General features: G+C 39.2%; 1 protein-coding gene across 6 annotated transcripts; it reads right to left on the reverse strand.

The window, feature by feature from the left end:
- SMC1B (structural maintenance of chromosomes 1B) lies at window positions 1–26,793 on the reverse strand. 6 transcript variants are annotated; one of them, XM_089921434.1, is made up of 14 exons: window positions 26,262–26,781; window positions 26,030–26,167; window positions 25,616–25,732; window positions 24,079–24,185; window positions 17,775–17,916; window positions 16,766–16,911; window positions 14,844–14,997; window positions 11,133–11,231; window positions 9,138–9,294; window positions 8,490–8,644; window positions 7,342–7,493; window positions 5,154–5,223; window positions 2,013–2,123; window positions 1–657 (listed from the first exon to the last, which is right to left on the reverse strand). In XM_089921434.1, the coding sequence occupies exons 1-14, from the start codon at window positions 26,271–26,273 to the stop codon at window positions 541–543; spliced, it is 1,677 nt and encodes a 558-aa protein (XP_089777560.1). In that variant the 5' UTR covers window positions 26,274–26,781; the 3' UTR covers window positions 1–540. The 6 variants fall into 6 exon arrangements, 5 of the variants coding, with proteins under 5 accessions (XP_089777560.1, XP_022452507.2, XP_089777561.1 ...); XM_022596799.2 differs by having other exon boundaries at window positions 26,030–26,781; XR_016395077.1 differs by lacking the exon at window positions 5,154–5,223 and having other exon boundaries at window positions 545–657; window positions 26,262–26,788.

A 26,793-nucleotide genomic window follows, 5' to 3' on the forward strand; every position in this document is an offset into this window, starting at 1 on the left:
GAAATTATATTCAGAAAAATTTAAATTGCATTGAAGGAGACATAATTTAATTTCACCTTAAAGTTTTGTTTCTAAAACTGTAGATGGTAGACATTTGAAATTAGACTTTTTTATTGGCATTTTCAATACTGACTTCAGTTCCTCTGAAATAATTTTCCATAAAACACAGGTTTAACACCTTAGAAACTCAGAGTTTCCCTTAAAGATTACTTAAACATACAAGGCGAGATCAGAGTAAAGATGATGCAGGATTTGAAAACTTTCTGACCGGCTTTCAAAATAGAAGTTAAAACTATGGTTGTTTCTTTTTTAAACTCATTCAGAGCTAACTCACAAAAAATACTACCTGCTGGAATGGGGCCTGGGCACTCCTGAATGGAAGTGAGCTACAGCACCTTTGCCCGGTAGCAATTAAGCTCTTTCATAAGTGGCGCACAGGCTGTCTAGCTTTTGCTCCAGAAGTCTGTCACTCAAGAGTGCTGTGGGGCTGACCGGCAGAGTGAGAGCAGCGACTAGCCTGGCCGCTGTGGGACTCTGCTCTTACAGCACAGGGGCATTCTGTGTCCTGGCGGGCCTCCTGCTGCTTTCTCTGTCTTCAGTATCTGGATACTGAGACAGATCTAGGGTCAAAACTCGGCTGAACATGCAGTCATCATGCTGAAATGGAGAGAAGACAGTTACAAGTCAGTTCCTTTACTTAGGGAATAAGTGCTATTAAATGTAAAATAAGAGCCATCAGTGAGTCTAGATTTGCATTTGAAAAGGAACCTCCTTCTAGCCACCTCAAAAGGTATTGCTCCTCTGCATTTACATCAGCTTTATTTATGTTTTATATTAATCTGGTAAAGGGTGCCTGAATATGCCACCCGAAAACAGGCTTGTTTTGCATGTGGATTGTTTTGAGCCAGAGGCTACTGAAAACCAGCGGATGTAGGAAAAGCTCCAAAAACCAGGCACAGGTTTTCGTTTTGTAAAGGAAGTTTACATTTATGTAAAAGATGACACCCTTTCCACTTAACTCTATCAGTGGAGAAGGCACCTCAGTCTGCAGAGCAAATCTGACTGAACAGCCCTTGTTTCCTGTACTTCTCCTGGTCACCTTCCCATCACTTGCCTCCCCTGCCCAGAAGCCCCAAGACTCTTCCTTATTTTAGCCTAGGATGGTATATAAGTCCAAGTTCTAGCCACCCCTTTGAGTTAACTCTTGCTGGGTGTACCCATGTGTGCACACATGATGCACATATTAATAACCTGTTTTTCTCTTGTTAATCTACCTATTGCTGGTCTAATTTACAGGGCCCCAGCCAGAGAACCTGAGTTGGGTAGGAAAAGGTTTTATCCCTCGCCTACACTGGTAATGAGAACTTCCATTTCTCTCTGGCAGCATATTTCCAGTGATCCCCTAACATTAATTAGGCACAGGAAGGGAAGTTAATTTTTATCTTAGCTTAAAGGAAAACACAGGAAGCAAAACCTAATTGTCCAAGAATTGAATGATTTGAATGAGTTGCCCTGCTCCATTAGCTCAGGTTAAGTATTTTCGGTGGCTCAAGAAAGGTGTGTTTGAATTCTAGAAGTTACTATACAACTTGGAACTTGTCAATTTCTTTGTTTTTTTTTTTTTTCCTTTGTTAGTTTTGGAAGATAGTTCCTTGTTCTACCACAATGCATTTGTTTTTGCCTACAACATTCAAACATTACAGAAATATGAAACAATACTGACAGTTTATTCTAAGTTAAGATGTACTATTATTTTATAAACAATTATCATACTGTCCTGCAATTTTCGATTTTCTTTTTCACCTAAAGTATATCTGAAATCTCTGTGTACCGCCATGGAAAATATCTGAGTAGTTACTGTTAAGTCTTATTTGATTAAAAAATCATTTAAGCCTATATTGATACACTGCAGAAATCAAACAGTATCTATAGACTTCACTAGGAACTTATAATTGTGCTGTCAGGACACTCTAAGGTGATGTTATTCCTCTCCCCCATTTACTTATCTTTACCTCTGGATAGATGCCTATCAGTGCATCAGCTTTGCAATATAGCTCCTCTTTTAGGGAAATGATTATCATCTGAAACTGTTCCTGAGTCTGCTCTTTGATATAACTTGATACCTGGGAGGGAGGAGAAAGCACACATTTCATCAGTAAAGAAAGGTCTCGTCTCTCGGGGTCTGGAGGACAGTGATTCTGCGTGTCTCTGAATCTGCCCATTTTAGGTGACAAGGCGCTTACTTCCCTTTCTGTTAATTCAGTAAATCCACTAAAACTGCAGAAATGGAAATAGCTCAGATTGTAAAATAAGAGGTTAGTAAAAAATATATAAACCTCATTAATTCTATACCTGAAAACTTGGAAGAATATTTTTTTAAGAATAAAGCTCTAACTTAAGATACTATCATGTGAATACGAAATCAACCTTTACAACAAGATAAAACTACCACTCAGATATTTTATGAGGGTGAAGAAGGGCTGGTATTTAAACTTCCAACTTCCTATATTGCCAACAAAGCCTCAGGGTGGGAAAAATATGGCGATTATATATGTATTCATAATCCATGATCAACTCATTTGGTTAGAGGGGAGCTCAACAGCTCCTTCAGGAGGCTTAATTCCAAGGAATGAGAATAAGAACAGATAGACCGGATAGAAATGGGTCTTGGTGAACAAACTACTCAGAATTTGGAGAATGTTAAAGAACTTAGACTCAAACCACAGTTTAACAAGATACTTGCCAACTCCCTGGATCTCTCTGCAATTCCAGAGGGTGTCTTCTCCATGTGTATTGGTCCTGACTGCACCCAAGATACTAAGGACACAAGTTCTGGAGGCAGGAATGGCAGCTCTGGTTGAGGAATGAGTCACTAGTTGAGGTGAATGATGAGAGAGGAGGGAAACGGCTTTGGGCTAAGAGGCTGAATTCATAGAAGGAACTGCCGCATTAGAGGCAATGGCAGCCACTACGATAACAGGTCTTTAAAAAGTCTTGGGATATTGATAGAATGGAAGAGGAGACGGGATGCAAATACGTAAGGCATGCATTTTGCTAGGAGAGTTGCCTGTGATAAACGTTGGGCACCCTGGTCACAAGAGGGAGTGGAAGCGCCTTCCTAGCTGCTCATATTACATCACTGCTCATACTCAGTTCAGCAACGGGGTGCCAGGAACGTACATCTCAAAGGGAAACTGGAAATTAAGAGGTTTTTAATACATAGGATAGGTGCAAATAGAAAAGTCTTAAGAAAGACCTAGTATGTGAAGATGCCACTAATACGAACATCTAAATTTTGCTAGAAGATATGGATCCCTTAAATGCTACAGAGAGAAGGGGCAGTCCACAGTGATGGATCCCACCCACGCCCCAGACCACACACAAAGGGTATGGGATACAAAGTACTAAAATTAACCTGAGGGGAAATTCCTCCCAAATGAGTGAGGCTATGGAGTCCAGTTAGCTGATGCAGACTGGCTGGCATGCAAGAGACACAAATCAAGATTTTCTTTTCTTCCCGTTTTCTTCTTCCCCCAGTAATCCTGAAGTCTCTGGTAGGTCACAGAATGTGGCTCTTGCCTGTTCTCTACAACGTGCGGGGGACTTTGGATTTGTTTTCTAACTTCTGTGACTGTGGTGTTGATGTGCTATTCTTATGTACGCTATGACATGTTTAAAAAGCAAGGTCCGGGACTTGGCTGGTGGCGCAGTGGTTAAGAGTCCGCCTGCCAGTGCAGGGGACACGGGTTCGAGCCCTGGTCTGGGAAGATCCCACATGCCGCGGAGCAACTAAGCCCGTGCACCACAGCTACTGAGCCTGCGCTCTGGGAGCCCGCGAGCCACAACTACTGAAGCCCGCACACCTAGAACCCGTGCTCCACAACAAGAGAAGCCACCACAACGAGAAGCCCGCGCACCGCAATGAAGAGTAGCCCCCACTCGCAGAAACTAGAGCAAGTCTGAGCGCAGCAACAAAGACCCAACGCAGCCAAAAATAAAATTTTTTTAAAAAGTATTAAAAAATAGATAAGGTCCTAGAGAGGTTTGGGTTAGATGAATACAGCCTGGGAAATCTGAAAGACGACACTGTTGCCTAAAATTAGAAGTTACCCCAGGCTGCAGCTCCCGAAAAATCCCCTGACTCTCCCAGGCATTACACATGAGGTTCAACAGAGTAAGAAATCAGGGAGGTCAGTTTCAGAGACTCAACCTGTCAGGGTGGCACCCCAAGACTGACTACATCTCTCGGGGCTGGACTCATTAACCGAGCTCATAAGACTAAGGTATAAACCAGAATGCCAGTTTACAGATTAACAGAGATATATCTGTCAGCATGACCAGAGCAGCCTCCTTGTAAGCAGCTGTAAATGCAAAGCCCAGTCATTTCATTCATCCATTTCTGGAAATGGATGGCTCTGGAAGTAGGACCACAACACAGGGACCCTGCAGGATGGAGCTGTCCCAGCCCTGGGCAGTGACAGGCACTGCCAGTGTTCGCCTCTATCCTTTGGTCACGTGTCCATGGTCAGCCCCATTCTCAGGTCAAAAATTTACAGTCAGGATGTGTGGTCTGAGAGCCTGTCTCTCAGGTGGCTTTGTGTATCTAGGCACTGATCTCTAAGGCTGACTTTCAATTGTGTCCTTAGTTCCCCCATGGTCTCAAATACTGAAAACAGTGCAAGTGTAGTAAATGACTATAAATTTTAATAAACAAAGGGGAGCAGAATTTTGAACTTTAATTCCTTTGGAATTTTATTTAGATATGTTATTTTTGGACTTTATTAAACACTAATTTGGTCCTGTTTGCCATGTGGCCTACTATTAAGGTCTGCTACTACTACTACTACTAAGGTCTACTACTAGGTCCCAAAAACCTAGATTTAGGGAAAAGCAAGTCACCCAGTAGCAATGTTGTGGATCCAGTATAGTGAGTCTCACTTGACTCCCCAGGAACTCATTGAGGGTCCCCTAAACCTTGAATGAAAGCTACTACCCTGAATCATCTTGTTTTTAGATTTTTAACTTAGAAAAATCTATTTTTAACCAGCAATTATCAAATAAACATGTTCAGGGTAAATTGCCTTCTGACTGCTGCATCATGATCCTTGAATTATAGACACTGTACCGGAAATTAAAAGCAGAAAGGAACTTACTTTGCCAATGTTAGTATTGTCCAGGGCTGCATCTACTTCATCTAAAACAAAGAATGGAGCAGGCCGAAAACTAGAAAAAAATTATAATTGCTTAAGTTATAACTTTGTTTTACAAGACTTGGAGGAGAGGACTAAGAGTATTCAGGATAAATAAATAAAACACATCCTTTTGGATGCTTTTGTCTAGGTCACCAATGACCTCTATGTTGGTAAATGCAACGCTCAATTCTCAGTCCACATCCCAGGTGACCTTTGCAGATGGTACTGGGGGCAGTGGGGGGGCGGTCCTCCCCGTTCCTCTGACGTCAAGGACAAGGATATGGTCTCCGCCGCCCGCCCGGTGCCTCACCCACTGCTCCAGGCCCCAGTCTCCTACCAGCTCCTCCTCATCTCTCTAACTTCTTGACACTGCAGTGCCTTCGGGGCTCAGCGCTTAGAGCACTCCTCTATCTGATTAGCTCCCTTGGTGATTTCATCTGCTCTGGAGGTTTTAAGTATCTTCTATTGCTAGTTCTGACCTCTCTCTTTAACCCTGGCCTCCGGGTCCAACAGCTTCCTCAACTTCATGTGGGTGTCTAGCTTGAACTCGTGCAAAATCAAATTCCTCACCTACCCCTCAAACCCATCCCTCCTGTGGTCCTCTCCAGCTTAGTGAATGGCAGCTCTTATCACTCCCGTTGATTAGGGTCCCTCCTACCCCACGCCCTGTCTGCTCCCACACTGGTCCAACCCGCCATGATCCTCCAGTCTGACTGCTACACGAGTTTCCCAATCCTGTGCCTGCCACTGCTGCACACAGTCTATTCTCTACAGGCGCCAGGCTCCCTCTGGCCTCAGGGCCTTTGCACTTGTTCCTCACGTCTAGAACATTCTTCCCTTAGAATTCTCCCCTAGAACATCCATCCATGTGACTCGCTCCCTTAATTTCTTCAAATCTTTGCTGAGATACTACCTTTTCAAATAGGCCTTCCCAGAAGACTTTTAAATACTGCAAACCCTTCCCTGTTACTATCGCCATTCCCTTCTTTAATTTTCTCTATAGCATCTGTCATTTTCTAATAGTCTCTATATTAGAGAATTACTTTACTAATACACCTTATTTATCACCTGTCTTCCTCAACTAAAAGGAAGCATCTTTGAGGCAGGGAATTTGTTTTCTTCGCTGCTGTCTCTAATGTCTATTTTTGAAAAAATATTTATTTGGTTGCGGCACACGGGATCTTTAGTTGCGGCATGTGGGATCTAGTTCCCTGACCAGGGATCGAACCCAGGCCCCCTGCATTGGAAGCATGGAATCTTAGCCATTGGACCACCAAGGAAGTCCCTCTAATGTCTGTTAACACCACTCGACACACAGTAAATATTTAATAAATACCTGTTGAATAAATGGGATGGGGGTGACACCTAGTATTAGTCTTATTCTGCTAAGATTTACTTCACACAGGCTCTTGTTTAAGTTCCTGCCTCCTGTTTCTCCCAAAGTCCTCCTGCATTAATGGCATTTTCTTTTCCTTTCCTGTAATTGCCAATTCCTTTTCCTTCTTGAGACCAGTAGAAAACAGCTGTAAAACTTTTATGTTGATCTTTCTGATCATGAAAATAGAGAGGCAGCATCATCTATACCTTAGTTCTTCATCTCATGCTTTCAATGTCAAAAGTTAATTGCCTTAATTTTAGCTAACATTTTTTCCCTTGCTTTATTTTACAAACGTAAGTGTCACCATCATCAGTGGAAATGAGGAGGTTAAACATTGTTTTCAGAAGAAATACTTTGTTTAACATTCCTTGCTAAATAGCAGATCTCTGAATAGGGACAAGGAAAATAATATACAAGTTAGGTGTTTTTATTTTGTTTGGCTTTGTTGTTGGTACTGTTTTTTGGCAATCCTGATTTCACATCTGGCCATTTGATACTCCTTTTTCTCCTTTCTTTTCTATGAAGCTGGAATGTTAGTAGCTACTGATAATAACAAATTGAATAAAAATCTGTCGAAGACTGAATTCTCTCTTAGATTTGCTGCCTAAATTGTTACAGGCCTACAGCATAACCTGAATTGTCTGGCTGAAAAAAAGTTTTGTATCACGTATGCTAAATATGACTAAAGACAAGTAATTAACAGATCTTCTGTAGGAAGGTCTATTTGGTTTCTGCCCTGATGCAAAATCATATAGCTCACTGTGACCTTACCTGTGCACAGCAAACAGGAGAGCCAAAGCTGCCACACACTTTTCTCCCCCCGACAAATTATCCATTGGCATGAACCGTTTGCCTGGGGCCACACAGTTATAGCTAATTCCCTCCAAGTAAGGCTCTTCTGGGTTTTCTGGGCTAAGAAATGCCTGAAACACATGTTATTTATTTAGCAGCATCAGAAAAACTATTAGTAAATTTCAACTTGGAATTGCAACAGAGTTTAACTACAAAATACTCTTGGTTAGATTTTCCTCCGTTTTGATGGAAAAATATCAATGCCTGTAAATAATGTATTTAGCTCTATCTGTATGTAATCACAGACAGCAAGGGTGTCTGGGGCGGGGAGTAGAGGGAAAGCATTCTAACATAAAGGATAAGGCCTTCCCATCAGGCTGCCATTCAAAGCTCAGAAGCATACGCTGCAGTCTTACTAAAGCAATCTTCATTCAGTTCTTTCATTGGTCCTTTCATCAAATCTTTATTGATGAATCCTGTCCTTTAGTCTTACTTTACTGAAAGTAAGTTATTTTTGGTGAAAATTCTAATTATATGATTCAGGATTACCTCAGTCATAAAAGAATCCCATGAGAAAGAGGGAAAAGCAGATAGATCAGATCAGATCTACATCTTTAGTCCACATTCAAGTCCAAAGTACTTGCTGTGGCTATTGATCACGGAACGGAGAGATTACCGTTACAAGGGGCATATCTAGATTTGAACGCTGCCTTTAGTTCTTTCCCTCTCCTTTGTTACTCTGGGCAACTCCACAGACACCAGATCAACCATTTTCCCCAGATCATCTACATCACCCTAACTTTACTACAGAGACGGCTCTATAAAATCAAATTAGTACAGGTGACAGAATTCCAGAACTGAAAGAGAACCTGGAAACCAAATGATCTAACCCACTCATTTTGCAGATGAAGAAGCAGGACCAGAGAGATTTTGACTTGTCCAGGCTGGTTAGTGGTGGAATGAGTAGGACCTAGAACACAGGTCACTGCAATGACCAATTTCCATGAGCTGACTTTGCCCGGTAAGTGGGTCATTCAGATAGTGTGGTGGCGATTTCCCACCAGAAAAAAAAACACACCACCACCGACATGAAGTTCCCACTCATATTTGAGGTGAAAAATACGTACTTGGGCACTGTTGTTTCTGCAGAGCTTCTTGTAGATCTGATCAATTGCGACTGAGATGTGCTCAAAACATTGGCTGAAAAGATTGTATCTCCTTTTTTTCACCTGTTCAAACTCTTGCCTACATATTCTGGCTTCCTTTCTGCTGGCCTCAAAAGCTAAGAGAGAATCAATGTTTTTTATTTTGGAGACCACCAAGGCCTTCTCTTATTTCACCTTTAAAGCATAAAATATTTTTTAAACTAGATTTTGAGTTTGGTTGTCTGAGTAAAATCTACCTTCAAAACACCTCAACTATTATTAATTCCAAGAAAATGACTTAAAACTGATGAGCCCTTTTTCTGGTAGGGCTGATTTTTAAATAATAATAACAAACTCCAACAGAGTATCTAATATGCCTCTTATGCTGGTATGAAATAAGACACTATTCTAAAATAATCAATACACCTGTCTTTAAAGCAGAACGCTTTTCAAAAAGGAAGGAATTAGTGATTCAGTATTAAAAGTACATTGCTATAAGATAATAGAGGAAAAAAATATATAATAAAAACAAAGGTACAATTCAGGGGGGATTATTAGTAAATGTTATAGAAATCAAAGCCCCTAACACCCATGAATATGATATTGCTAACAACTAAAGCTTAATTTCACCGTCTGTGTACTCCTGAAACTTGTCTCTGACAGTCTTTAGGTTCTCCGGGGCTCTGAGGTTTGGGGCCGCTGTCCTCAGGAGGACATCTTCCCGGGATGCTACTTGTTGCCGTAGGAGTTTAAGGTGGGCCTCAATTTCTTTATCAGATTCTAGAGCCTATTATTGGCAAAGAACAGCAATGGTTAGCATGCCATTTAGATCCAAACTGCTAAGGTACAATAATTAGGCACAGGGCCCTTCGGGATCTGGCCCGTTTCCCTCTGCATCCACTCCTGCCCTCCTTTGCAGCCCTCTCTGAGTCTGCAGTGCGGTCAGGTCACACTGCTGTAGCTTCCTGAAGTTGGCTGTGCTCTTTCATAGCTCTAGAGTCATAGATGCTGCTCTCTTGGAATGCGCTGCACCTTCATCTTTCTTAATCTGGCTAAAAAAGTAACAATTCACGTATCACTTCATTTACTCGTTTGTTAAAAAATATTGATCATCTACTATGTATTAGACACTGAGGATTCAGTGATGAAAACTATTCTGTCCCTGCCCTTAAAGAGCTCACAGGGAAGTCAGACATGCAAACTGGCGTCTGCAACAGTGTGAAACCCTCCACCAGGCAAGCACAGGTATTATGGCGCAGGCAGAAGGCATCCAACCCATCTGGAGGGGTAACACTTAAGTTGAAACGTAAACAATGAGCAGAACTAACTTGAGTGAAGAGAGAAGGGAAAAAGTGATGTAGGCATCACCTTCCAGGAAAATTTTCTTGACCGCCCCCCCAGAGGGGTTAATTAATATCTGATAAAGGTGGCATTTTAATTCATTGGGAAAAGAATTATTTAGAAGATGTTGAGTAAACCGGTTAACTTACGTACCTTTTAAAAAACAGATTCTTACCTCATACCATATATAAAGATAGATTTCAGATTAATTAAATAGGCGAGTGAAAACAAAAAAATCACTAACGGAAGAAAATATTTATAAATATTTAGTCAGTAATGTCGTGGGGAAGGACTTTCTAAATACGAAAGCACTGAATAGACTATAAAATAGATAAGAACTTTATTCTGATTGCCAAAAGTACCACAAGTACAATGAAAAGAGCCCAACAAATCTAACAAAATAGAAACATCTGAAATTAAAAGATGTGGTAGCTACTGCTACTTGGTGTCCATTCTCCATTTCTTCCTAACAGAGCCCATGTTTGACTATCTCCCTCATACGTCCCAGGAACCCTGCTTGGTCTAAAGCTAAGTCCATCCCACCCTCAACAGTGATTGGTCAGGAATGAACATGTGACCCAATTTAGGCCACTATGATGAGAGGACAATTGGTAGAGCTTTGTGGAAAAGCCTTTCTTCAATCTTTAGAACAGCACCACTACAAAAGGCAGTCTCTCTCTTCTCTGAGGGTTGTGGTTGGGTGGCTGGAAGGCCAAGAAAGGCTACAGTCATTTTGCCCTCATGAGAGAAGCAGCTTCAGGACGAAGTCAAAACACAAAGCTAAATATGGCTATAGGGTTGAGAGAAAGAGTGAGAGCTGCTAAATTAAAGAGACCATGAAACTGGATTCCAGGTTTGTGCTCTGTAGCTGTGAAGGATTTGTCGCCTACTGAGGGTGCTGCACTGGGACACAGACAGGGCAATTCAGGATGCTGGAGTATGTTGGCTACTTTTGTCTATTTCAGGACTTCTCAAAGACTTTACTATTCATTCTCAATCTCCAAGAAGGGAATAGACTTTCAAAACACTGACAGAAACTTTTCTTCTTTGGCAAGACATTTCATGGCATTGGTGTTCTACAGAACACATAGAAACGGTGATATAAAAACTTTAAATGTTTTAAACATTTTATGTGTAAACCTATTTAGACTATTTCTTTAAAAACCATTAGGAAATCTACTTTCTCCCCTAAATTTATGCTCTATCATCTAAAATTATTCTGCAGTATTTAAATATTCACTATTACCATGAGTTAGTCATGAACAACAGAAATCTTTCAATTACCTTCAAATCCTCTCTTAGAGAGCTGTAGTCTATCTCAATGGCTTCTTCTTTTTCATATATATCCATTGTTGCCTGGGTACTTTCTGCTTCAGGTCCCAACTGAAAAACATATGAAGCCCTCTCCTTGTTATCTGAAATGGTGATCTCTACTCATCTGTCTGTCCCAAGGCCTCCGCCTCCAGTTGATTGCCACCTCATGCAGATTGAAAGTTAAAACCCTTATGTTGGCCTGCAAGGCCATGATGGTCTGGCCTCTGCTTCCCCTTTAACTTTACTTTGTGCCAGTCTTCCTGGTACTCGCTGTGCTCCCACTACACTGGCCTCCTTGAACAGACCAGGCACACGTCCACCTTAGGGCCGGCACACTGCCCTCTGCCTGGACACCCTTCCCCTAGATGTCTGCATCTCTTCATCTTCTACGTTGTCTGCTAACCAGCTGCCTTCTCTCAGGACATCCGTGACCTCTGCATCTAACATTGCAAACTCTCCTCCACCAATACTCTCTATGCCCTTCCCTGCTTTATATATTTTCTTTAGCCTACAGCATCACCAAGTACATGAATATTGTACCTGTTTACCATTTTGCTTCTGTGCCTCTCTCTCCCCTAGTAGAATGTGAAGGAAGGGATTTTTGGCAGTTATACTCACTGCTGTGGTCTCAGTGCCTAATGCAATGCTGACAACATAGCAACATATTTCATTCCAATATATATCACTCTGAATGGAGAGAGGAATAGGAAAGAAGGGACAAATACATGAGCAGTTACTCAGCTGTAGGCTGGTCTTTGGTGTAATGCTGATACCAAAAACAAAGACTTACAAATTAAGAGAAAAAAACCCCTTTGTCACTCACTCTTTTCTAGACCTTCTCAGCTGAAACAAACCCAATAAAACTACTTTTGGAATTAAGTCTATATTTTATGTAATATATTTATGTTAAAATGGTTCACAAGGAAGTGGAACTTGAATACAAAATGTAATGCTGAATCCCTGAATCTCATGGTTCCTGTTTATGTGATTCAACATCGTATTTTGTATTAAGCTTCTATATGAGTCATCTGATGCCTTGCTATTCAAAGTGTGGTCAGTGGGCCAGCGAGAGCGGGCCTCACCTGGGAGCCATTAGCAATTCAATCTCTTAGGAAACAAGATCCCCAGATGCTTCATGTGCACAGTATGGTTTGGGAACCAGTGATCTGGTATAGTCTTCCCCACAATAGAAGAATCTTCTATGAGAATCCTGGCAGATGTAGGTAACTTACCCTCTGTCTGCACACCTCCAATGGAAGGGAAACCTCAGATTCTACCTTACAATGGTTGTAAGACAACGATTCCTTACAACTGTTGTAAGACAATTAATTCTATTCAGCGATCCTTGTCCAGTCCTCTGGAGAGACACAATTTATACCTAATGCCTTTTCTGTTTTGGGCTTTATACACTACCTTGTATAGCACCCCTATCACATGGCTGCTACTAGATGTCTTGTAAAATTTTAATCAGGGAACTCCCCACTAGAGGCCCTCCCTCTTTCTAGTAGGAAGTGTTCCCTAGTAGAAGAAATCTGACTCTGTCCTAAATCCCCCAGCCCTAGTATCCCCCTTAGGACCAGAAAGAACAAGTAGGGTCCGTCCTCTATGACAGACCTTCTTCTCTTTGAGGGATAACCATATTCTCCAAGCCTTCTCTTCCCAGCACGACACGGTTGGGGCCTTTTCACTATCGTGGACACTTTACTCTCAAAGAGCACCATGCTTAGCGCGCGAATGCAGTGTCCCAGTGTGGCTTGATCAGCACAAAGTGGAGCAGAACTATCACTTTTTCTTTTTAGATAATGATTCACTATTAATCCAGCTTAAGGTATTAATACCTGCTTTGAAAGAGCCCACTATGAATATGAAAGTCGTTCATGCTAATAAACAAATAATTTCACACTCATGGTGGGCATGTTGGGAGAATACTTCTGAAAGTTCACACCAACTGAAAGAATAGGACCAAAGCAGCAGCAGGAGTACTTAACCAACAGCATTTACCTAGATGTCAGTCATTAAAACAGCTTCTTCCTCTGCACTATTCTATGACGAACCTCTTCTAAAATTACACTGCCTTTTAAACAGACTTTCCATTTCTCTCTATATTATTGTGAGTACTGCTTTTCTGCTCCCATCCACTTCTGCTGTTACAGATGCCTCCCTTCCCTCTCTCTGCACCCTTAAGAGCAGACATGTGGCCCTGAATGAGCCAGAGTTCTTCCCCAGGATTCTTCTAACTGAGAGGGGGCAGGGGAGAGGTGTCTTTCCCCTCTGGTCAAAGCTGGTGGCTACAGCTGCAGCCCCACGAGGAAAGCTGATCTGAAAAAATAAAGCCAATACATACTGAGCCAGAAAGAGTTCTTGACAGTGTTCAAATTCCTGGACCGAGTCACGTGTGAGACTGCCTCCATTCCAGCCCTTGCCCTTTACCTGCCTTTTCCCCCTTTAAAGCCATCTGAGAGGGGTTCAGGACACTTGTGGCCAGCAAAGGGTCTTCTCCTTTCCTTATCCTTTCCTTACCTTCTATCTGGGATGTGATCTCTGCTAAAATAGAGAAAAAAGACTTTTGGCCGAGCTGCGCAGCTTGCGGGATCTTAGTTCTCCATCCAGGGATCGAACCCCGGGGGCCTGGCAGTGACAGCACCGAGTCCTAACCACTGGACCGCCAGGGAATTCCCAAGAAAAAGGATGTCTGAGTATAATATCACACCAGAATTATGCTATGAGAAGTGGTCAATATTAGCAAGAGAAAAATTGTTTTATAGTTACTTCAAATTGAAGAACCCAAAGGACTGAAGGCCTCTTCTGGAGTAGAAATTGGATGGAAATGCATGGATTTCTGACTGGGGGCAGAGCAGAAAGGGGAGGAGGGATGTGGGAGGGAGACCACAGAGATTCACTAAAGAACTCAGAGATAATCTGAGAGGTAAAAGAAATAACTATTTTCACCATCCTCTGGATTGGCTAACAGTAAGATACTCTTCCTGAACTGTATAGTCGTATCTTTCTTAACATGAGTGACAGAACTAAGGGTGTATAAACTTCCAGCCAGCCTAAAGAGTACTGTGTGATACAAATGTGACGAGGAAGAAAGGAAAGAGGCAAACAGAGAAACGTCCACCGCTGGCCGACGCTGGTCTCGCCCTCTGGCTCCGTGGGGCCTGCTGTTGCCCCCCCCTCCCCCACACTCTCACCACCTGGACAGATTCAGTGAGGCACGCTTCTGCTGAGAGAGAACCACCTCAGGTTGTCAGTGAAGGTGCAGAGCAAGACCCCTCCACACACCGTGGACAACGTTACCAGAGTACAGAGAAGTGCTCACGCCAGCAGGCCACTGGCACCTGGCCTGTGGCTCACACCGCCTCCCCAGCACCCCTAACTCCAACAGGTTCAAGTCTCTGACCCCTCTTGGGCATCTGTGCACAGGTAAGAGACTCTGGTCCATCCTGTGGGGCTCAAAGGACATGGATTAGCAAGAGAAATAGAACTGCACAAAATGCCCAGCCCTGTGGCATGAGGACCATCCTGCCCTTTTTCCCTCCTAGAGACGTTTTTTCTGCCCCTAAAGGAGCTTCAGAACAAGAGGAAGAATCTGCATAGATGCAACTTCACTAAGCAGCCAAAGGCCTTACATTAAGTTCCACACAACTGCACATATTTTAAAATCATTTGCTAGAATACCTCCACTTCAATGATGTCATCCAGTGACCCCAACAAAAGAATTATTTCAATGTCTTGAACTTTGCAATCAAGCAACATGTTATGTTTCTCTAACCGCTTCTGTTCCAGAGAAGTTTGAAGGATTACAACTTTTTTTTGCCATTTTCCCACTTCCCTGTAAATACACAGATATGAAAAAGTGATATTTTACTAATTGTGTAAAGTTGCACCAAGGAAGAAAAACATGTTATAAACTTACATGAAAAAAAAAAAGATTTTTTCTTATGAGTGCTGTTAAGTTGCAGAGTTAGCCCATGGATGCTTGTAATTTAAACTTTAACACTCCTGATAAAGGCCATGAATATAATTATTTAATCCAAGGGAGGATTTTCAATAATAAACATTATTACTTTAATCAGGCTAGCACCAATACAGTGCTTTCCTAGTTACCTTATTTTGTTTTAATTAATTAATTATTTTTGGCTGGGTTGGGTCTTTGTCGCTGCACGCGGGCTTTCTCTAGTTGTGGCAAGCAGGGGCTACTCTTTGTGGCAGTGCGCAGGCTTCTCACTGCGGTGGCTTCTCTTGTTGCGGAGCACAGGTTCTAGGCACGCAGGCTTCAGTAATTGTGGCACGTGGGCTCAGTAGTTGTGGCTCGCGGGCTCTAGAGCGCAGGCCCAGTAGTTGCAGCACGCGGGCTCAGTAGTTGTGGCTCGCGGACTCCAGAGCGCAGGCTCAGCAGTTGTGGCACGCGGGTTTAGTTGCTCCGCGGCATGTGGGATCTTCCCAGACCAGGGATAGAACTTGTGTCCCCTGCATTGGCAGGCGGATTCTTAACCACTGCGCCACCAGGGAAGCCCCACTTACCTTATTTTTAAATCTGTACAATTTTTCAAGCTGCATTTCTCTTTCAGTTTAAGTTCTACATTTTAGAACATCAAACCAAGAGAAAGAGTCTCTTAGCAAGAGAAATGTCTTACCAGTTAAGTCATTATGCACCTGACAGTCTCAACTTTTTTTACTGCCACCACTAATGTAATGCCTTCTATCTTAATGAGGGCTTGGGAGTTTTACCAGTTGAAACAAGGTGGAACTTTAAAGAGGATCCAGAAGAAGGACCAGAAATAAAATTAAATAAATTAAGAATTATATGGCTTTTAAAAATCTGATGACAGAGATGTGGTTCTGTTTAAACTAAATACGAGTTAAAAAAAAAATCAAGAGTAAATGAACTTACTTCCGCTCAAAAATTTTAGACAAAGAATTTTCTGGCTGTATCTTCAAATACTAAAGGTCTTTGAACATTGTGGGAAATTGTGAAATGCCAAGAGGTTGAGCAAAAACAGAGCTCATTTCATCTGATCACTTATGTTTGTGTCAGTCACACAGGAAAGCAGATGTCACTGTGGTGCAACAAGCCAGCTGACTCAAAGTGTTACTGGTCATCATCATGGCAAACATACCTGCTTATGTTTGCTGTTCTAAGTACCATATGAACACTCACTTATTTAATCCTTACAACTATTCTACGAGGTAGGCACTATTATTATCCCCATTTTACTGATGAGAAAACGAAGGCACAGTAAATAAGCGGCAAAACTGGGGCATGGAACCATGCAGTGTAGTTCTAGATTCTGCGCCTCACCTGCTATGCTTTGTCACACAGACAGACTAGCAGGAGACTCCCCAACAGGAAGGTACTGGTGTCAAGGGGATTTAGGGAAAGGAACTCTTTATATAGGTCCATGTTTTCACCCACCAAAAGGAACTATTCACTCTAAACAATAACCACCTCTCTTGGTTTTCCCCAAACTGCAATGCTTGATAGGTGTGATGTGGGACCAAAAGCAACAAAGGGTGTATATTCAAATAATAAGACTTCCTATAATAAAATTCAAATTGATGGTAAACATCTTTTAAACTCTGATAAACTTCTTAGTCACCTATCAACTGCCAAAAACTTCTTCCGTTCCTCTTCAATTTGAGCTTGGACTTTCTCAGTGTTGGTATTCTGAGTGACAACCATGTCCTTAAGTTGCTGCCGTTTCTCCATGAGTTCATCCACAATTTTCAGACAATTTTCTTCAGCCTGAATGGAGATGATTTACACTGTAGATTTACCATCTTCTACATTAATAAGGTCAACAGATCATTTTATTATTAATACAACAAAACCAGCCATTCCAAGGTAAACCCCTATCCTGTAGGCTGCCTGAGCCTCTACCACAGAACGTGACCCACCCTTGTTTACACTTCCGGGTAATCACTACCTACCTTTCTCTTTCACTTTGGATTCATTTCTCAGCTTGCTGCCGTCTGACTTCTGTTTCCACTGTCCAGTGAAAATGTCCTTGCTACCATGACCTCTTAATTGGCAATTTTCCAGATTTTGACCTCTTGAAAATTGCCATTTTCCAGACTTTACCTTTTTGACAACTTTCCTCACTTCCTTCTCCCTCCCTCTCTGGGGCTTCTGTAACACCACCCCTTCTGGCCTCTTCATAACCTATGTGGCCTCTCCTTCCAGAACTCCATCCTTGCCCCACTGCTCTTCACTGCCTTCCTCTCTGGTTGGAGCCTCACCCACTCACATACGGATTCAATTTACTCCCCTAAACCGGCCTAGGCTTCTGTTATCTACGTCCTCTCTAACTACCCGCTGGAAATTGCTATTTAGATGTCACACAGGGAAGTCATGCTCCACAGGTCCAGAATTTTCTCTCCTTAATCTCTCCTCCTATCCACCAAGTTAGAATTCAGGACTCACCGTGTCACACCCCTCCCAACATCTAATAATTCATGAAGCTGTGTGGACTGTACTTCAAGTATTTCTCAAATGTGTACCCTGCCCCCACCTTCTATCACTATTAGAATTTTTCAGGAACTCAACGAATGTTTAACCATGGAAGAAAGTCATCATTTCAATGACTTCAGCCACCCATCATTAATTACCTTCTTTAGGTTATCGATGTCTTCACTACCTTTCTGGATAGTTTCTTTTAATGTGTTAATCTTATTCAGTTTTTTCTTCAGCTGATTGCGACTATATTCAAGTTGAACATTAAGCCGAGTATTTTGTTTCTCAAATTCTAATCTAGTATAATAAAGTCAAGCATTACAAGTGGTAAACAGAGTCCTTCAATTATTTTTTAAACTCTTTTTTAGTTTTTATTATGGAAAATTTCAAACAAATACAAACATAAAGGGAATATACTATAATGAATTCCCATATAGCTACCACCCAACTCTAATAAGTATCAATTCATGGTCAATCTTGTTTTATCTATAATCCCACTCATCACTCCTTCCCACCACTGGATTATCTAAAGCAAATTTCAGACATCTTATAATTTCATCTATAAATATTTTAACATGTATCTCCAAAAGTGAAGTGATTTTTAATACATAACCATAAACTACTATAGGTAGAAATGATAATAACATCTTGAATATCAAAATGCTATCACTGCCAAATTTCCTGGGTCTCATTAATTAAAAAAAAAACTGCATCAGGATTCATACACTGCATATGAATATGTTTCTTAAATCCTTTAAAATCTATAGTTTCCTTCCCTTATCTTTCTCTTTAAGTAACAATTCATGTTTATTCTTATTTAATTAGCCAATCAGTCTTTTCAAATAGCTGTTCATTCACAAACTCCAAACTTGGGAATTTAAGAACATGTTCCTTTCTGATGTACTTTCCTACTTTGCTAGCTTCATAAAGTCCCCACAAAGAATTCCAGCATCAAAAAGACAGTCTCTTCAACAAGTGATGCTGGGAAAACTGGACAGCTACATGTTAAAGAATGAAATTAGAACATTCTCTAACACAATATACAAAAATAAACTCAAAATGGATTAAAGGCCTAAATGTAAGACCAGAAACCATAAAACTCCTAGAGAAAAACATAGGCAGAACACTCTTTGACATAAATTGTAGCAATATTGTTTTGGATCTGTCTCCTAAAGCAAAGGGAAGAAAAGCAAAAATAAACAAATGGGACCTAGTTAAACTTGAAAGCTTTCGCACAGCAAAGGAACCCACTGACAAAAGGAAAAGACAACCTACTGAACGTGAGAAAGTATCTGCAAATGATGTGGCTGATAAGGGGTTAATATCCAAAACATCCAAGCAGCTCATACAGCTCAACATCAAACAAACAACAAGACTAAAAAATTGGCAGAAGGTCTGAATAGACATTTTCCCAAAGAGGAAATACAGGTGGCCAACAAGTACGTGAAAAGATGCGCGACACTGCTAATCAACAGGGCAATGCAAATCAAACCCACAATGAGATATCACCTCACACCTGTCAGAACGGCTATCATTAAAAAGAACACAAATAGCAAATGTTGGCAAGGATGTGGAGAAAAGGGAACCCTTGTACACTGTTGGTGGGAATGTAAATTGGTGTAGCCATGGTGGAAAATAATATGGAGATTTCTCAAAAAAAGAACTAAAAATAGAACTACCATATGACCCAGCAATTCCACTTCTGGGTATAAATCTGAAAAAACAAAAACTCTAATTCGAAAAGATACATGCACCCCAGTGTTCACAGCAGCATTATTTACAGTTGCCAAGAGATGGAAGCAAACGAAGTGTCCATCAACAGATGAGTGGGTAAAGAAGATGTGGTTTATATATACAATGCAATATTACTCAGCCATAAAACAGAACAAAATTTTGCCATTTGCAACAACATGGATGGACTTGGAGGGTATTATGCTAAGTGAAATAAGTCAGACAGAAAAAGACAAATAGTGTATAATATCACTTATATGTGGAATCTAAAAAATACAACAAACTAGTGAATATAACAAAAAAGAAGCAGACTCACAGATATAGAGAAGAAACTGGTAGTTACCAGTGGGGAGAGGAAAGGGGGGAGGAGCAATATAGGGGGAGGGGACTAAGAGGTGCAAATCAGTAGTTATAAAATAAGCTACAAGGATATATTATATAACACAGGGAATACAGCCAATATTTTATAAAAACTACAAATGGAGTATAACCTTTAAAAATTATGAATCACTATATTATATACCTATAACATATAATATTGTACATCAACTATAACTCAATAAAAAAGCCGTATCTCTAAACAAAAGAATTTCAATATCAACTGTAGCTCATACTTTCTCCACCCACTCTCCCTCACATAGCCTGCTAATAGAATCATTCATTTAAGAAACATCTTAAAGCACTAATTGTATCAGATACTGTGCTAAATACTAGTAATACAAAGGCAACAACAGTAATGATAAAAACAGAGAGTCATATTTAATGAGAGGTTACTATATGCCAGACACCGTTATAAATGCTTTTACATGAATTAACTCACTTAAGTTATATGACTCTCTGAAGTTGGTAATACCACTATCCCTATTTAACAGTTGGGGAGACCAAGGCACAGAGAGTTAAGTATCTTGCCCAAGGCTACCCACTTAGGAAGTGCTGGAGCCAGGCATGACACACTCAGGCAAGGGCCAAAGAATCCCTGCTCTTAATCATTGACCATGCTGCTTGTACGAGTGGTTAAGAACAAACCCTTCAGGGGTTTATTTCTGCTGCAGGAGGCAGACGCACAGGCTGTGTACGAGTGGAACACTTCTCCACTTGGCTCCAGGATACCACTTTGGCTTTCCTCTCCCCTCACTGGCTGCTCCTTTAATAGTTCCTTCTTAACTCCTCAACTTGCTTACATAGCCTAGGATCTCTTCTCTCTTCTATCTACATTCATTCCCTTGGTGATCTTATCCAGTCACATGACTTTGAGTACCATCTGTATACTGACAATCCCCAAATTTATATTTCCAGCCTGGACCTCTCCCATGAATTCCTAACTTGTATATTCAACTGTCTACTCTACTACACCTTCAATTGGATGTCACAGGCACCTCAAACTTAATACCTGGTATACATAATGGATAAGCTACTGTAAGTAATAAGAGGCATTAGCAAAGTTATCAGATGTTAGATAATTTAAAATTTGATACCATTTTTCTAAACCAGTAGAAGGCAACTAGGAAAATATCATAAAAATAGATACTAGTCGTAAGAGGAAAAATACTATAAAATATCTAGAAATTAAGAACACACAAGATCTTTATGGAAAAAACTTTAAAATTTTAATAAAGGATAGAGATGATTAGAATAAATGAAGATATATTCTATGTTCTTAGATGAGAGGACTTAATATTTTGAAGATGATCTCCCCAAGTAAATCTATAAATCCAATGCAATCTCAATCAGAGTTCCAGTTGTATTTTTATGATTGATTGGCACAACTCCTTAGCAAGAAACTATATTGAAGTTCAAGCAGACTACAGAACAAGGAATATGACAGGGATAAAAAGGGGCATTTTATAAAGATAAAGGGATTAATTCAGCAAAAAGACATAACGATCCCAAATATATATGCACCTAATCACAAGGCTTTAAAATACATGAAGTATAAATTGACAGAACTGGAAGAAGAGAATGAGAGATCCAAAAGTACTTAGAAATTTCAACACTCCTCTCTTAGGAAATGCTAGACCAACTAGACAGAGAATCAGTAAGTACACAGAAGACCTAGCAACACCAATCAACTTGACCTAAGCGCCACTCAGAAAACACTCCACCCAAAAGCACAATGTATATTCATTCCAAGTGTACATGGAACATTTACTAAGATACAATACATGCCATGCTATCAAATAAGTCTCAATCAATTTAAAAGGATTTAAATAATGGAAAATATATTCCTTACCACAATGGAATTATTAAAATATAAATCAGTACCAGAAACTTATCTAAATCCTCCCCCCACCACAACAATTTCTGTTAAATTAAATAACACTTCTAAACACCCCATAGGTCACAGAAAGAAATCACAAAGGATATTAGAAAATACCTTGAATGGAATGAAAATGAAATAAAACATACCAGAAGCAGTGGGATGCAGCTTAAGCGGTACTTAGAGGGAAATAAACAGCTTACATGAAAAGAAGAAAAGTGTAAAATAAATAAAGCAAGCTTCTACCTTAAAAAGCAAGAAAAAGAAGAGTAAATTAAACCCAAAATAAGTAGAAGGAAGGAAACAATGTAATTAAGAACAGAAATCAACAACACAGAAACAGATAAACCATAGAGAAAACCAATGAAGCCAAGAGCTGGTCTTAGAAAGGATCCAAGGATCCAAAGGACCTCTAGCTAGACATCAAGAAGAAAAAAGACAAGACAAACTAGCAATATCAGGAATGAAAGAAGGCACATCAGTACAGATCCTACATAAATTGAAAAGAATAAAAAGGAAATATTAATAACTGTTAATAAATTTGATAACTCACATGAAATGCACAAATATTCCTTCCAACACACAAACTACCAAAACTCACTCAAGAAAAAAGATATCCTGAATAGCCCTGTATCTAATAAGGAAACTGAATTTGTAATTTAAAAATCTTCCCATAAAGAAAGGTGGGTAGCCCAAGTGGCTTCACTTGAAAAATTTACCAAACTTTTAGGAAAGAAATAATATAAAAACTCTCCATGAGAAAACTCCATTTTATGAGTCTGGCATTACCCTGATAAAAAAAAGTGACAAAGACATCGCAAGAAAAGAAAACTATAGGGCAATACTCTCATGAATATAGATACAAAAATCCTTAACAAAATTTTAGCAAATCAATCCAAAATATTTGAAAAGGATACTACAGCATGACCCAGTGGGCTTCACCCAAGGTACGCTAAGTTGGTTTAACATTCTAAAATCAATCAATGTAATTCACCATATTAATAAGCTACCCCCCCAAAATAAAACCCAACCATACAATTATCCCAAAAGATAGCAGAAAAAGTATTTGACAAAATTCAACACTCATTCACGATAAAAAATTTCAGCAAACTAGAAACAGAAGGGAACATCCTCAATCTGCTAAAGGGCACCTTAAAGTTAATATCAAACCTAAACGTTAAAAACTTAATGCTTTGCCCCTAAGACTGGGAATAAGGCAGGATGTCCACTCTCACCACTTTTATTCAGTACTGTACTGGAGGGCCTTGCTAGTGCAATAGGACAAGAAAATAGAAGGCATACTAATTGGAAAGGAACATATAAACATGTATGTGTATGTATATTTTCCCCCTTATTGTCATTTGTCTTCTCATTTTCTTCAAGATGCTTTTGCCATGCAAAAATTGTTTTTAAATTTCTATACATTTGCAGTTTATCAATCTTTTCTTTTATGGCTTCTGGGGTCTGTCATACTGAAAGATCTTCCCTAATCTGAGATTATTTTTAAAAATTTTCTTATGACTTATTCTAGTAATATTTTTATGCTTTCATTTTACTTACATTAAAATATTTGATTCAGCTGGAATTAAATCTGAGTCTAAGGAATGATGTAGGGATCCAAGCAGGTTTTTTTCCAGGATGCTAACAAGTGTATTCCAACTGAGTTACTGAAAAGTATATCTTTTCTCCACTGATGAAATGCACCTTTATTTTAAAGCAAATTTCCCTTATAGATCTGAGTATATTTCTGGACTCTGTTTGTGAGCCAGTACCTCAAGATTTAATTAAGATAGCTTTATACTATGTTTTAAAATCTGGGAGTTCTAGTCCTTTCTCATATTTTTCTTAACTACTTCTGAATGTGAACTCTAGAATCACCTTATCCAGTTAAAAAAAATCTTGTCCATACATGTATTGAGATGATATTTAAAGTACACTATAGATTAAATTAGGGAATACCAACTTCTTTACAACATTGAGTCTTCCTATGAAAGAACTAGTTTGCCTTTCCTTTTAATTAACATTTCTGTATATAATTCTCAGTCTTGTTTGAAGGTTTCTTTATATATTGCTTTCACATCTTAGTTTATTTCTAAGTAGTAAGTATTTTACCTTTTTCCTCTCTACTATAATTGGGATATTTCCACCTAATATATTGTCTCCCTGGTAGTTTGTTTATAGAAAGGCTACACAATTTCATCCATATATGGATATTTACAGAAAACTAAATAAATTTTAATAACCACTGTGTAATTATTTCCCCATTCTCTTATTTTGTATATTTGTGCTTCCTCTCTTTAAAAAATTGTGGAATAAAAGAATTAGATCTCTTTATTAAAATAGGAATGATTACTAGCTATTTCTTGACAAACTGAAATGAAGACTACCTCAGGCAAATTCCTTTAAATTATGAAATAATAGTTACATTTATATATAAGTAACTGCTTACCAACATCTTTTAATAAAAATACCTTTTTTGATCAATTTCTTGTTGCCGTTTAACATGTCTGTTCTCAAATTCACGAATATTTTCTACACCAATTTCTTCACAGAAGTGTTGAAAAATATCATCTTCAACCTTTTAAATTATTTTAAACCAAGTGGTTTAATAATTAATTTTAAGAAAATACATAGACAATGCTTAAATCTACGTTCTTCCCACCAAGATTTTCCTGGATTAGGCCAAAGACTAATCCCAACAAGCATGACTGTACTCTGAAAAGTCAGTGCTTTCTCTTTAACTCCATAAACTACACTTACCTATTTTCAAATTTCTTATTCTGAAAACTAAGTAAGAAAGCTCATAGCTGGCCTTTTAAGTGTTTTGCCCCTATGAAGTGTTTAATACAAAATCGGAAGTATTTCATTCACCAAAATATAACATTCTACATAAATACATAAAATATTCTTTATATTTGAGTAATACTTTATATTTGAGTAATACTCTTTATATTTGAGTCTTAAGCAGTGTAAAACCAAGAGGACTGAAGCACAGAATTAAGACTCAAAACACTTGGAAAAACTAGAATGAGCCATATCTAACAAAATAACATTTAACATTAATATTTTTAAAGCCCTGCATTTATGTACTATTATAGGATAAGAGAGACTTGTTTTAACAACAGGGCATGTTAAAAAACTTTCAGATTTCAGTTTAATATAAATTAAATATGAAAGTGATATGACTGACACAACAGTAAGCTATAAATTGTATAAGTAGATAATCCAAGCCATGGAAAGTTATAGTTCTATGTGCAGAGTTCCAGGGTACTCTGAACTGGTCAGATAGTATTTTTATATTATTTTTTGTTCTGGGCATTGACAAATAACAGAGTACCCAAAGGCTGGTTACCAGAATTGGTCTTAGAGCCATAGTAAATGTAAATAACTAGGGAATTAGGGGTATTTAACCTGGAAAAGAGATAATTAAGGGGCAACATAAGTGTAGTTTCAAATCATGTGGTAAAAGGCAGAACCAGAGGCAATGGGTGAAAGTTACTGAGTGATGGTGTGACAAACAACTTTTTAAGGATTAGAGATAAGCAACAGTGGAATGAATTAAACCAGAAAGTGTCTGTCACTTTATAAGCAGAGGGTAGATGATCATATCTTTGGTGCCCCGGAGCCAAGCAACTGTGCCTGGCATATAATAGATGTTCAAGAAAAAATTACTGAGTGAATACGCAACCTTAAAAGATGACACAAATGACAAAGTTCTTTCCTTCTTGGTGTTAAGGGCAGTGAGAGAAAGAAAGTGGCTGCAAATTTTACAATGGACAAGGAGAGGCTGGAGAGCTGAAGAGAATAACAATGTATACTACTAGTCATTTTCTCTTGAGGTTAGCAATAGTGGTTCTCAAAAAAACACAAGGAAATTAATTTGGCAAACCAATAGAACTTAGCATTTATCAAACTTTGCTTTAGCACATATTGAAGAAGCCCTAAATTTGGTATCTGGTCTAGAACTATATTCCACATGCCATTTAGTAATAATATATCATTCATAACCTTATGTATCTTTCCTTCAAATTCCTCAATTCTTCGTTGCCGTTCTTTGATTCCTTCACTCAACATAGTACATTGAGACTCAATATTTAGCAGTTCACTTTGTAGCTGAGATTGTTCCTGATTACAAAAGAGAAAAAAATGTCTTTTTAACATGGCCATTTTAGCTTTATATAGTGAAGCCAAAAACATGATAGGTATCTTTCAGAATAAAAAGAGAATCTGTGAGATAAGGTAAATTCAGGTACAACTGGATAACAACATTAGCAACCATAAAAATAAAGTAACTTAAAGAACTATAATATACCTCAATCATGGGGAAAAGTATAAAAACTACATGGTGCTTTATAAATGTAATTCCTGAAATTCTATGTCCTGGTTCTAATTTCCATCAAATTTTATGTAAGTCTATGTTACCTGGTAAAAAGCAGCAAGGTGCTTCTTTTTGATTATTTCTAGTTCACTTTGCGAATATTTGAGTCGTGTATGAGTTCCTTGTACTAGAGTCTGTATTTGTTTCAAATCTGCTTCCTTGCGAAGTGTCTTCATTAAATCCTAAAAAGGAAGGGAAATATAAAAATATTTTATAACAGACAACACTTTTACTTTTCACAGTGCTTTCATATGTCATAATTCACTGCTTTCTTACATATAACCGCATCCACACTCCACCTGCCCTTCTTCTGATACTGGGCAGTTAAGTACATAAGTCATCTGGAGTAACCAAGATGCCATACAACATCCTCAAAAACCTAACTATCTTACTAACAGGAAACGGGCATGAAAATGAGGAAGGGGGAGTGCATGTTCCACCCAAGGCACAAAAATGGCATAAATGAGATCATATGATATGTGTTGCCTTGTTTTTAGTGCATCCTTGTCTTGCCTCATCCATTTCCTTCTCCCTTCACCCACCCTATTACTCAACCAAATTAACTCGCTAGTGTATGTTCTTCTGTGTTTTTACTCCAAGTCCGTATATGAAAACATGTGTATACATACTCACCTATATATGTTGTTTTTTTCAGTCTTGTTTTACAAATTTGGAATCACATTAAACATGCTTTTCTGCCTCCTGCTTTTCTCATTCAGTTACTCACAAAGGTCAACTGATAAAGCTCTAAATTCAGTCTTTTAATGACTGAACAAAATTATTTAACTCTTCTCGTAATGATGGGCAT

The sequence above is a fragment of the Delphinapterus leucas genome, chromosome 11 (assembly GCF_059928025.1).
Source record: "Delphinapterus leucas isolate spDelLeu-1000000601 "Yukka" chromosome 11, BTC_Dleu_Yukka2, whole genome shotgun sequence".
Lineage (NCBI taxonomy): Eukaryota > Metazoa > Chordata > Mammalia > Artiodactyla > Monodontidae > Delphinapterus > Delphinapterus leucas.